Raw genomic sequence first — 13,436 nt, forward strand, 5'->3', positions numbered from 1 at the left:
GTTTATCAGTTGTGTTAGCACCCATAACACAAGTTAATTAATAACTTACCATGGGGCTAACCGACCGTATGTGAAAATGTGTCCAGACATTATGTTATAGCACAGATTACTTAATAGTCTTATAGGTACTCACCTTTAGTTATAGCTACCTGGTCTACTGCTATATTTTCCGAATTTACCATAATTCTTAGAGTATTTAGGTACTTCTCTAATCTTTTTATTAAACGGTTTTATTTAGCTCACCCAGTTTGTTTTATTTATTATTTATTCTTTCTTTTTTCTTGGGTCAAATTTAGTAGGTAATTCAAATTTCACCCTCTTCCTGTCAACCGATTAATCTGAAATTTTGTATACACCTTTAATTCCGATGACAATACAATATAGTAATATCAATAACATTGTAAATCCAATATGGCCGCCGGCACAAAATGGCGGATAACGTAGATTTTATCAATCCCATCAATATGGGTATCAAATGAAAGGGCTCAACAAGCAGAATACAATATACTATAAAAAATTGAAATCCAAGATGGCGGCCGCTACAAAATGGCGGATAACGTAGGTTTTATCAATCCCATCAACATGGGTATCAAATGAAAGGTCTCAACAAGTAGAATACAATTTACTATGCAAAATTGAAATCTAAGATGGCCGCCGCTACCAAATGGCTGATAACAATTTTTTATCAATCCCACCAATATGGGTATCAAATAAAAGGGCTTCACAAGTAGAAAACTGTCAGTAACGGGGCCAACAGGGCCAAGGCCTGCCTGGGCTGCGAGATTGTTCGAAAGAGTTACCACGGCCCTGGTACATAAAAGGCCTACGACGGAACAAAACGGTTCTTAGTCAAGAGTCTGGCACTCCCTCACTGCTGACCCACAGCAGGAGAGGTCATGTGATGATTTTTGGGGTCGTTAAAAAAAAAGTATCTGGAAGGGCTATGTATTGAGGAATTAGATTGTAATAAATTGTCAGGTAACAGACCGTGTAATAATGATGCACTAAATGAATTAGGAATATTCGGTAGGCATTTTCATTAAATACTAAAAACTAGAAAATAAAAATCGGTAAAAACTTTTAAGTTAAACGGTTTTATCTTATGTGCACTGAAAACTAGAAAATAAAAATAGTTACTGTCAACCTACGTAGGTGGTCGGTCATATTAGACTAAAATAAAAACGTGGGGCCCTGTGAAATCCTACCTATGGCAAAGCATATCTTTATACTTTGGTAGATCATGAGCTACGGCTGATTATTGATTGTCAAAATCTCCAGTTACGATTATAGTAAGTCGATGCAATCCACTATTATACCTCTAGAAGAGTACTACAGCAATAGTTAATGGGCCCCACGTTTTTATTTAGTCTAATGACCGGGACCTACGTATTGACAGGTCTTTTTTATTTTCTAGTTTTCAGTGCACATAAGATAAAACCGTTTAACTTAAAAGTTTTTTTACCGATTTTTTTTATCTGACTTCTAGAGCATGCCTGCCTGGCCTATTCCTTCCCAACTATGTTAGGGCCGGCTTCCATTACATGTAACCGGAACAGCTCAGTAGCAGTGTTTTCGGTGGACTGACTACCTGTCTCAGGTCAGCCTCAACCCAGTAGGTACTCCCTGCAGGTAAGACTGGTCGTTACACTATAAGCTCAGGTGTGGCAGCTGTGAACTGAGGGTTTAACGACCGACCGATTAGTGTAACACAATAGGGTTGTTTCCAATTTCAATCACTTACACCATGTAGACTCGCATCAACCATGTAATGTATCGTTACAAACTAACAGAATACATTATATTTATAAAATAATCCAAAGCAATTCGTAGTGGCTGCCGACAGCACCCACTCAACATATTCAACCAGTCCAACTAGCGAAGCACAAAGCCGGGCAGTCCCGTGCTGCGGCAGGCGTCAGCGGCGCGCCGGCGTGGCCGAGTCCCTGTTGGTGTGCCGCGCCAGGCGCAGGCTGGCCGCGTGCATGGACGAGCGGCGTCGGCGCGCGCCTGCCGCGCCCGAGCCCGAGCGCGCGCGCGGCTCCGGCGTCTCCTCGGGCTCGGCCTCGGCCTCCGCCTCCGCCTCGGCCTCCGCCGCCTCGGAGCGTGCCGAGGAGCTGGGCGTCCCGCTGAGCGGGCCCTGCAGCGGCTTGACGGACTGCTCGAAGCGGAACACGAAGCGCAGCTCCTCCCAGAAGTGCGTGTGGAAGCGGCGGCCGGAGGCGCGCGCGCGCCGCGCCGCTGCCCACGCCAGGTCGCAGCACGACAGCACGATGCCCAGCGCGCTGCCCACCACCAGCACCAGCCACAGCCCCAGGAAGTTGGACATGTTGAGCTCCTCGCTCTCGTGCTCCTCGTCCACCTGCACACACAACAACATTAGCACTGGCTCCTGGGAAGGTGTGTGAGGGGGGGGACTGTCGGGACTGACCTTGCAGGCGCCGCCACCGTGCTTCTCTTTCCACCACGTGTGCTGCATCTCGCGCAGTGTGCCCGCCTCCTGCAGGTTCAGCAGGCCCAGGTTCATGGCCTGGCGGTACGGCGAGTCTGCAACACAGCTAGGTCAGTACCACGGAGGAAGGAAGCAGGCCCGGAGGCAGGTAGTCAGGCGCCTTCTAGGTCAAATACGTGCGGCGGCCGTGAACAACACCATGATTTACGAGTGAACTAACGAGGGCTTCAAGGTTTTTGAGACATCTGTCTATGATTTTTGGTCTTACAAAAAATGGGCGGGTTTCAAAGAATATACAGTGTAGTTCCTGATCACATTAAATTAACTACCTACGTTGATATACTGGTTAATATAAGTCATTATCCTCCGAGCCTTGTGTCCTACTTTGTCGGGGTCGGCTTCCAGTCTAAACGGATTCCGCTGAGTACCAGTGCTTTACAAGAAGCGACTGCCTATCTGACCTCCTCAATCGAGTTACCCGGGCAACCCAATACTCCTTGGTTAGACTGGTGTCAGACTTACTGGCTTCTGACCTTACTAGGCGTAACGACTGTCAAGGATGTTCATTGTTCATACAGTTTAACGTGCCATCCGAAACACAGTCATTGGTGTCTAATAGAAAGTACCTACATACAAACTTAGAAAAGTTGCAATGGTACTTGCCTGACCTGGAATCGAACCCGCGCCCTCATACTTGAGAGGTTGGTTCTTTACCCACTAGGCCACCACGACTTCTTATACTGGTTAATATAAGTACAGGAATGAATTTTATTCAGTGCAAAAACTTTGTCAACTTATAGTTAAATATGTTTTATAAGATACTTATATTTTTATTTTGTTGTGTTTTAGTACAAAAAAGAATAGTTATTGATAGCGAAAGATGTTTATTTTGTAAACGATTATACGGTCACAATCGCAACGCAAAACCGGTTTGCTGACGGTTTACGACACACGTTGTATGTATTATATAAATATGCATGGTACACACATTATTATTATTATGTACATTGTTCACCTACATACTAAACAACACACCTTTCCTACTAAACCGATTCGCAAGTTATTTTACCAATAGAAAGCCACGTTATTTGCCAGTTTCTTATGCCTTTGACGTTTATCTTTTGAACAATTTAAGGAGAATCTTACTCTTCTTCATCGCGATGCCGTAGCCTTTGCTGTCGAGTAGCGAGCCCACCTGCGGAGCATACGGCGCGGGTGAGAGTGCGTGAGTGGCTGAGTGAGCGGGCGATGGCGGGGCCGCTTACCTTCGTGACGCCGCAGTTCCGCTCGGTCAAGTAGTCGATAGAAGTGGACTCCATCAGGAACGCGTACTTGCCGCTCTCCACTCTGTAACCATGGCAACAGTTACAACACATGTGTCGATAAGTGTTTGCACGGAACCAATAACTGATCATGAATATCGGAGCAAACGAGGAACCGTGTTTCCTGTGTGTGCCATGGTGTGACACAGGGTCGCGTGTCGCGGCTGTTAAAGCCAGTACAATAAGCTTCATCTGAGGGTACACAACACAAGTCGATTGTGACGTCTTTAGCTGCTCCTGAATGTCGGACGCTCAAACTCAATAATACGTTAAGGTGCGTTACTTGGCAATGCCTTCGACGTTGGAGGCGGGCATCTTGCGCGTGCGCATGTGCTCGAACATCCGCTGGTACAGCTCGCTCTGCGAGTGCTGCAAGCATAACATACACCATCTGCAATGTCTCTTTTATGACATGATCGAAAAAGATACAATCTTTCATTATAATGAAATAGATAGTTGTCGTTTGGTTCCATTGTCATCAGGTCATTGTCTGATAATGGAAACCAATGGCAGAGAAATCAACGGCAACTCGAAATTGTAGGCGCTCTTGGTTTGATTAAAGTGCTTTGTACTTTAAATGACAATACATTTTTAATGTTTCTCTTTTATAAATAAACCAGCTTCTGCCAGCGGTTTCACCCGCATCCCGTGGAAACCTCTGCACGAACCCGGATAAAAAGTAGCCTATAGCCTTCCTCGATAAATAGGCTATCTAACGAAAGATTAGCGCGTTCAAACAAACAAACAAACAAACTCTTCAGCTTTATAATATTAGTATAGATTCTAAAATTGACTTTCACTATAGTCTAGGCAAGTAATAGAGGCTGGTGTCGCTGTGGTATCACGCACCTCAAAGAATGTGTAGGTGGAGCCGCCGTGCTTAGCGCCGTAGTCGATGCCGAGCTGGTTGTCGGCCAGCTCCTGCGTTGGTGATCACCTGGTCCGAGGACTTCTTGGCTAGCAGCGTGGCCAAGTTGGCGGTGTACGAGCTGGTGATGACGAGCGCGAACAGCCACCACACGCTGGCCACGGCGCGCGTGCTGTACGCCCTGCAACAGTGCGGCCGGTGAGCGCGAGCACAGTCACACACAGGTCGCGTGGCTGCGGGTACTCACACGGGCGCGATCTCGGAGCCCTGCAGCAGCACGGCGCCCAGGTTGAACCACAGCGCGTTCGCTAGCGTGAACTGGTTCTCGAGCGCGGGAGGCTCCTCGATGCAGGGGTACGGGTTCTGCCACTCCTCGTGGCTAAGCCTGCCCACCACGTACAGTAGCAACGAAGTCCCCAAGTACGCGAAGCCCAGGCACAGCCACACCTGACGGTACAGTCGTTGAGCTCTGATATACCCATTGTTTGCTATTATTTTGTACAGATAATGCTAGCCAAATTGTTGCCGTGGTTGCCAAAAATAAAGTCGTGGTGGCCCAGTGGGTAAAGAACCATCCTCTATGGGTTCGATTCCACGTCAGGCAAGTAGTAATGCAAGTTTTCAAAGGTTATATGTTCTTTCTAAGTATATCTTGGATACAATGACCGTGTTTCGGAGAGTACGATGAACGGTCCCGGCTGTCATTGGACATTTGTTGTACAGGTAACTGGATTGAGGAGGTCAAATAGCCATTCGCTCCTTGTAAAATTGATGACGATGAATGTCGGCCAAATTGGCTCCGATATGTTGCTAAGGAATTAATGAATTTTATAATGGTGTTACGCCGTTTGAGAAAGGCAGCAGGAAGGCGAATATCTTGGGCTCGGGCTGCTTCGGCGTGCGGAACAGGATGCTGATGCCGAGGTTCATGAAGGGCGTGGTGAAGTCGACCGCGCGCTCGCGCTCCGCCGTGATGGTCAGGTCCGTCACTGCGAAGTCGATGTTCTGCACACACACACAGAGCTCAGTGAGGCGGGTGGCGGGGTGGCGGGGCGGCGGGGGAGGGGTGGGCGGACCTTGTCCTCCATGAGGCGGCCCAGCATGCCGGACCACTTGCCCGTCACGTTGTCCTTGCTGCCGTAGTCGCCGTCCTCCTGCTGCACGAACGTGTAGTTGAACTGCAGCAGCCTCGCCAGCTGGTCGATCAGCTCGATGCAGAACCCTGACATAAGTCACAACCATACAAATCTAAGTATAACATTTCGCCAGCTGCAAAAAATACACGCGTATCATGCAAAACACCATAAGTATCTTTAAATAAAGCCATTGGATAAAAAAGGAAAAAAAAAATTGCAATTAATTATTTTTGGGTTAACAGTTTTTTTAAGTCAGTTTCTTTAAACGTGATAGCGATTGTTTATTATTTTTTTTATTTACACCATAATCTACCATTAGGTACAGGTTATAACTTTGGTTATACTTATACATGCGGATTTCATTTTGTTTTGTCCGTTATAATGAGACAAGACATGATGATGATATCCACGAATAGGACGGATGAGGATGGTCAATATTTGCAGTCGGTTTACCTTCGTAACGATCATTCCCAGTGAGGCGCTCGGTAGACTCTTGCATCATCACGTACGGGTCGCTCTGAAACAGACATCAGTAGAGAGTGCATATTCTTGTCATTTATTTATTTAGAACATATAATTTATATTTTTAAATATTAAATATAAAAATAAAAAACATTTAAAAATATAAAAAATAGGTTGCCACCGATATCGGGCACAGGGTCCAAGGTACCGGTGGTTAGGGTCCCAGAGACAGAAACCTCCTCACAATACGTGCCGTATCAAGGAGTACTGCCTTCTGAATCAGTCCCTTGATCCAGCCGCCCAACGAGAGCTTCCTGAGGTGTTCGTCGAGGGGGTGTGTCTGAGTTTAACCTCTTTAATGTGTGTTAACGCGTTACTTCATGAGGGATTAACTCTTTGCAGAATTAAACGGTTGGTCAATATACGTAGGTAGGCGGAATCATAATAAATGGATTCACGTGTAGATTATATTCGGATTCAACAAGATTTCTTTTCATTTTTTTCCATGGAGTTCAACGGGAATAAATATTTTTTTTGAATTGGTTCACTGCTAATAAATAAATCAAACTCCGCCACTGTATGAACAGTCAGTTTTATCACGGTAGTTTTATGCCGTTTTATGTATTTTAACCGGGTACTTTCTGCCCAGTATTGACTATTACGTTTTAGTTGTGGTCGACGCACCTTGGCAATGAGCACGGTGAAGGTGCGGTTGGTCATGGAGTCGGGCGGCGGGTCGGAGGCGGGCGGGTCGCGGCGCTGCCAGGACAGGCCGGCGCGCGGCGCCCACAGCCCCGCGCGCGCCAGCCGCCCGCCGCGCGCCAGCTCCACCACCTGCAGCTGCACCTCGCGCCGCGCGCCGTCCACCTCCCACGCCACGGCGCCCACCAGCCGCCCGGCGCCGTCCTCGCTGCTCCACTCCTCCTGCGCACAGCGCCGTCAGCCGCGCCATCAACCGAGCGCTGCCTACCGAGCGTCGCCTCCAGCTGTCTACTTGCCGATCGCAGGTAGTTGAGCAGCGTGTCCGCGTGGAACGCGCCCGCGCCCATCGCGCAGTCGGCGGGCGCGGCCGGCGGCAGCTGCAGCCGGCGCCACGCCTCCGCCACCAGCTCGGTGCCCAGGTGCGCCAGCAGCAAGGCGGTCGGCGGCGCGGCTGCTATGGCCGCCGCTTCTTCTGCTTCCGGGGAGTCCCCGTCGCCTTCGTCGTCGGCCGCGACTCCGAGTCGCTCCGCGTACATCTTGCGCCATTGCTCCATAACCTCCACCACTTCGGGCGCCTCGGGGTCGAACAGACGTAACCCTGCGGAGGTAGGGGCGTGAGGCGGCGCGGGGTGAGGGGCGAGGGGCGCGGTGCGGCGCTGGCCTGCTCACCGGTGACGTTGGCGCCGCCGTGGCTGTAGTCGTGCAGCGGCTGCGTGTGCAGGTCCAGTGACAGCACGATGTAGGAGTGGCGCTCCGCCAGCAGCCCCACGCGCTGCGCCGCGTCCAGCACGCGCACGGCGCACGCCGCATCGCACCACACGATGAAGTTGGTCAGGCCAGACTTCTTCAAGACGAGCAGTAGGTTCCTGTGAAGCGCATGGACTCGGCATGAGAGGGGGTGCGCGGGCGCGTGGTGGCGTGGTGGTGGGGCGACGGTACACGCACCGCAGCAGCGCGTCGTCGTCGGCGGGCGGCAGGCGGCGCGCCAGCAGCGCGAGCGGGCGCGCGCGCGCGGTGAGCAGGGCGGCGGCGCGCGCGTCGCCAGTGTGCAGCAGCACGGCGCGCGTCCAGCCCTTCGCCTCGCACAGCTCCGCGCACGCCTGCGCACACCACATTGTCTCCGAGTTGCACTTTACTACTATACTCCATAGGTGCCATAGTTACCATAGTCATCCCCATTCCCAGTCCATTAGCATCCCATCCCAATAGCCCTAGTAGTTTTATTCCATATCTAGCAATAGTTTAGCACAGAACCGGGGATTGTCTTTGGGTACATTTCTACATATAGCGTGTACAGGGATAATCGTCGGTTTTGTGTCACCATTTCATTAAAGTTGTCTCAAAAGGGCTTCAGCGTGTTGGCTTCGTCCCCACGTTCGCCTCCCAAAAATCCGGGACTCTATACTTGGTCCCGAGGTCTAGTAGAGATATACAAAATAATAATTATTTTAAAATAATTATATTTTTATTTAAGTACCTACCCACTATTTATTCTAAACATGCAGTCAAATATAAATTAAATTATGTTACGGGGTACTTAAGAGCTGATTGCGAAACATTTTATTAAAATTTCATATTAAATTTTATCAATACCTCAATACTCTTATGCTCTGCATATGTTAAATAAAACGGCAAACAGAAAAACAGTAGATATTAATGGCGTATCATGGTTTAGTAGCGTCGACTTTGAGGTACGGAATTATGTTTTGGGGAAACGCAACGGGTAAAGAAATGGTGTTCAAGTGTCAAAAAAGGTGCATTAGAGCTATCTGCAATCTAAAATCTACCGACAGTTGCTACATGCATTTTAAGAATTTAAAAATATTAACAATGCCCTCACTATACATTTACGAAACAAGCATGTTTGTTAAAAATAATTTAAATAAATTTGACCAAGTAACCAGTCAACGTCGTTGTGATAAATTACATGTAATAAGATCTAAGACAACATTTTATAAAAACAGTATTTTTGCAATGGCTCCAAAAATTTATAACAAACTTCCAAAAAGTATAAGAACTGAACAGAATATTAGTATTTTTAAACGTAGATGTACATTTCTAATAGATAAGGCATATTACTCAGTTGAAATATTTCTAAATGATAAAATAGAAACACTATGGGCCTTACTACAAAAACTTTAAACCCTGTTTTACACTTGTCTAATAAAATTTTGGCTGCAAAATGAACCATATGTCAACGTCATAATTTGACATTTTTTTAGACAAGGCATAAACTGACGTTTAAAAGTTTTTGTGGTAAGACGGTATGATTTTATCTGGGGGCACGGCAGTGCCCCAGCCAAGTCTCGAGCAAAACGGGCACGGCCGTACCATCTTTTCTCGAAGCGATTCGCGGCTGTTTCGCCCCCCCCCTATATCTTCGACGTGGACAAAGCTAGGAGTTTAGGTTTTCGGTAAATAATAGTAGGCATTAGAACAAGCTTAAGTTCGAAATTACATGCCAATTGAATGAATAGTTTAGGAGTTACGGTCGATCAAAGTTACACCATTTTGTCACTCACTGACTCACTGATTCACTGACTCACTGATTCACTGACAGATCATCAAAAATCTAAGGTACTTCTAGCAGACTTAGAAACTTCAAATTTTGCACCAAGATAGGTCATTAGCCACATATAAAGGAAAAATTATAAAAACATTAAAAAATAATATGCCATAGAAAACAATTTTATATTTGCGGTTTGGCAAGAACATTATGTATGGATTTTGACTGCATTGTTAACTTTGTTCGTTGTTTAAGTACCTATTCAAGTTCGTTATTATATACATACATAGAATAGAAAAGAATAATAAAAATGTAATACATAGACTATCATTAATACAAATTAATACATAAAGTTCATAATTCATTAAATTAATAAAGCTAAAACTCCATTGTATTGCGATAAATATTGTATGCGCGCTCGATAGATGGCGTTGTACCTGTCTAATTCGATTTTCATTTGATAGCGCCATCTGTCTATGAAAAACCATTTCGAAACTAAAAAATATTGTAGTGATAATTGATATTCGGAGAACTTTACGTGTTATTTAGTTTAGTTTAGCTAGTTGTAGTTTGTAAGTTAGTAGATATATATTTAGTTTGTTAGTTATTTATTATACATATATATATATATATATGCATATATATATATAAGTTTAAGCCCTATTAATATATTGTTATAGTAGTAATTGTAAATATAGTGTAAAAATAAATGAGATCCCACCAAAAACATTAAATGTAAAAAAATGCCAAGTCTCTCGATGCAGTCTTTCCATCGTAAAAAGTTTTGAGATCTCATAGAAGCCAAGTCCTATTCAAAATATTTTGTAGTTTTAAATCAACATTTAGTAATTGTATCAATAGTTTTCTTTATATTATAATTATAGTGACTTGGCAATGAGCACAAGAAGAAACAAATAAAACGGCATATTTGGAGGAGTTGAAAGTTACACACACCGCATGCGTAAACATTAATATCACAAAATTAATTTTCTTTTGGTTTATCCATGTCGTCCCAACCGAATTTCGGCAACGGCAGTCAGTCTTAGTGTACTCTCGATTCATTTACTTTCTTAAGCGATGGCCCGTAAGGTATTCTTAATTATTGTATTGGAGCATGTAGTCGGTAGTGACCATCATGATTCACACATAACAAATAATCTGATCACTGGTCTCGTCAGTAATATTTGCACATAATTCCAGGCAGCAAGCAGCTTTTAATTTGTGCTCATTGCCAAGTCACTATAATTATAATATAAAGAAAACTATTGATACAATTACTAAATGTTGATTTAAAACTACAAAATATTTTGAATAGGACTTGGCTTCTATGAGATCTCAAAACTTTTTACGATGGAAAGACTGCATCGAGAGACTTGGCATTTTTTTACATTTAATGTTTTTGGTGGGATAATGTATAAACTCAATAGGATTAAAGTTATTTGTACACCAATTCCATTTGGTAGAACATAGAGCTCTAACATGTTTAATTTTAAGACCTTTCTGTATACCTATGCTCACAAATAAATACATTGAATTGAATTGAATTGAATTAAGTAATACAGATATTTTTGTAAGAAGATCATTTTAGAGGAAGATAAGTTAATTTTTTTTGTATCGAGAAAACTTTTCGAAAACATGTTTTGGAATTAACAGGGTTCTTAGAAATATGTTCAAGTAAATATAAGTACCTATATTTTTTTCGCCGTCGAAAACTGTATACATTTGGCCAAAACAACAAAGAAGGAGTCAAAAGGCACCTGCGCCAGCACTTGCGGATGCGGGTAGAGCTCGAGCGCCTCCCAGGCGGCGTCGGCGGGCGCCGCGTCCACCAGCAGCAGCGGCAGCGCCGCGCGCGCCGCGCCCGCCGCCGCCAGCCGCAGCGCGCATCGCCAGCCAGCGCCGCGCCGCCCGCGCCGCCCGCCTGCGCCACGCCACGCGCCAGCGGCGCCAGCGCCTCGCCCGGCTCCAGCGCCGCCACGCGCACGCCGCCGCCCCGCGCCGCCTCGCTCGCCGCCGCCAGCTGCAGCGCGCGCGCCGGCTGCTCCACCACGCACCTGCGTCTTCCACCACACGTTGTTTGACAACAACACCGTTTTGGTTTTTTTGCGTTGGTTGAGGTGGAGAGTCATGAGTTGAGGTGCGTGCACCGGCAACAGACAACAACTGACCGATGATCAGGTCCTGTGCGGCGGCAGTCGCCAGCAGCAGCAGCAGCGCCCGCAGCATGGTGTCGCACGGAGCACGTGAGCGCTCCCGGGGACGCGCGTGCTCGCACTGGCGCGCCGCGACGCTGACCCGGTTCACGGGTTATTTTTGTAAGCACGCATCATAGTTTACGCGTCGCGACGCTAGCTGACTAGCCTGACAGTTTCATGAAATAAATAACTCTACATACATAATATTACCTAGTCTGCATAAAATGCTCGTATTCAAGCTTTTGCATAAAATGCACAAGTTCACAGAAATCTAAAAGGGGTTAGATGTACCGTGAGATAGCTATCGAGTAAGTGAGATGATCAACTGCGTACATTGAACTTTCTAAGTAAGGGCTCGTGTTTACTAGGTGCTTCAATATCATTGAACTTTCGGGCATCCTGAGTACGGGTCATTCGAGCTGGAGGTCTGGGGCCTCGTGTGCGAGCGCGTCGGGCAGCGCGTGCTGGTGCTGCAGCAGCACGATCAGCACGTCGGTGGCATCGGCGTGCGTGGTGCGCACCACCCGCGCGCACGCGCCCGCCGCCGCGCACGTCCGCCCCGCCCCGCGCGCCGCCGCCGTCTGGCAGGCCGCGTCGCGCCGCGCCTCCCCGCGCTCCGCCCCCCGCGCCGCGCGGTACTTGCCCACGTGGCAGCGGATGGAGGTGGCGGTGAGGAAGTGCGCGCGCGTGTTGCGCGCCGGCCGGCACGCGCACACCCAGGCGCGCGGGCCCAGCGCCAGCGCCACGCACGCGCCCGCCGACAGCGACACGCACGCGCACAGCGTGGCCGTGCGCGCCGCGCTCGCCGCGTACAACGGTACGAACGCCACCCACATGACGCACGTCGCGTACGCTGCCGCGCCCACGAACCGAGTCTCGTTCAAGTTGTGCGGCAGGTGGCGCGTGCGCACAGCCAGCACCACGCACGTGGCCAGCAGCACCAGCGCCGGCACCAGCGGCGACAGTTGCGCCACAGCGTGCTCACCGCCGCACGCGAGCACGGAGCGTGCGCGCCCCGGGTGCAGCAGGCGCGGTGCGGCCGGCCAGTGCACCGCGCTCCACACCGCGGTGCATGCGCCCGGCGCGCTTAGCGCTATCCAGGCGCACACCTGTGCGCGCGACGACAGCAGTCGCGGCCGAGATGCTGGCCGCCGCTCGCAGGCCGCCACCAGCCGGGCCACTCGCACTGTCCTCGCCAGCACAGCCGCGTACACGCCTGCGAGAGCAGGAGCCGCCAGACGCACCAGTGCGCACGGCAGCGGAGCTGGGCGCATGACCGCAGCCAGCGCCGCGCCGTGGCACACCGCCGCCGCGCACAGCAGCAGCGCGCACAGCTCGCGGGACGCCGACTTGACGACCGGCGTCGCTCGGTAGCGCCAGAACGTCACCGCACACGTGGCGACCGCGCCCAGCCCGGAGACGCCTGCCACAGCGGCCACGGTGCGCGGCCCGCCGCCCCCGCCGCCCCACTCCACCTCCGACGGCAAACATCCTGCACTAACACATACATGTCTGGACACAGAAATCTTAAGTTAGCGTCCCGAGGAATTTACTCCCTGTATTATATGCCGTCCGTGCACTTTGAACAAAAGCGTCGATACTTGGTATTGGTAATCAAAGTTATGTTATCCTGGTTTTCGACTAATCAATGCTATTCTGAAAGCTCTGTAGGTACAAGACTCTTACTGGTGCGATCTTGGTCGGGTCGGTGCCCCGGCGGACACAGCCGACAGCCGGGCGTCGGTGGCGGCACGGTGACGGCGAGCGGCGCGCACTCGCATCCAGCGCCGCGCGCC

At 48.7% G+C, this 13,436-nt stretch overlaps 2 protein-coding genes across 2 annotated transcripts; both read right to left on the bottom strand.

Annotated features, from left to right (window-relative positions):
- Window positions 1–1,747: 1,747 nt before the first annotated feature.
- Window positions 1,748–11,671, bottom strand: LOC110372826 (glutamate receptor ionotropic, kainate 2). The gene is given in 18 exon segments (XM_064035644.1): window positions 1,748–2,359; window positions 2,429–2,544; window positions 3,596–3,644; window positions 3,715–3,796; window positions 4,055–4,140; window positions 4,621–4,696; window positions 4,698–4,820; window positions 4,887–5,086; window positions 5,483–5,644; window positions 5,716–5,861; window positions 6,229–6,292; window positions 6,922–7,161; window positions 7,236–7,537; window positions 7,609–7,805; window positions 7,885–8,039; window positions 11,203–11,324; window positions 11,327–11,499; window positions 11,604–11,671. Coding segments are annotated over 18 exon segments (2,805 nt in total). The 3' UTR covers window positions 1,748–1,915.
- Window positions 11,672–12,050: 379 nt separating this feature from the next.
- LOC126056060 (metabotropic glutamate receptor 1-like) lies at window positions 12,051–12,914 on the bottom strand. Its single transcript, XM_064035645.1, has one exon. It carries the CDS (start codon window positions 12,912–12,914, stop codon window positions 12,051–12,053), a length of 864 nt encoding a protein of 287 aa, XP_063891715.1.
- Between the last annotated feature and the right edge of the window lie 522 nt (window positions 12,915–13,436).

This window comes from Helicoverpa armigera, chromosome 7 (genome assembly GCF_030705265.1).
Source record: "Helicoverpa armigera isolate CAAS_96S chromosome 7, ASM3070526v1, whole genome shotgun sequence".
NCBI lineage: Eukaryota > Metazoa > Arthropoda > Insecta > Lepidoptera > Noctuidae > Helicoverpa > Helicoverpa armigera.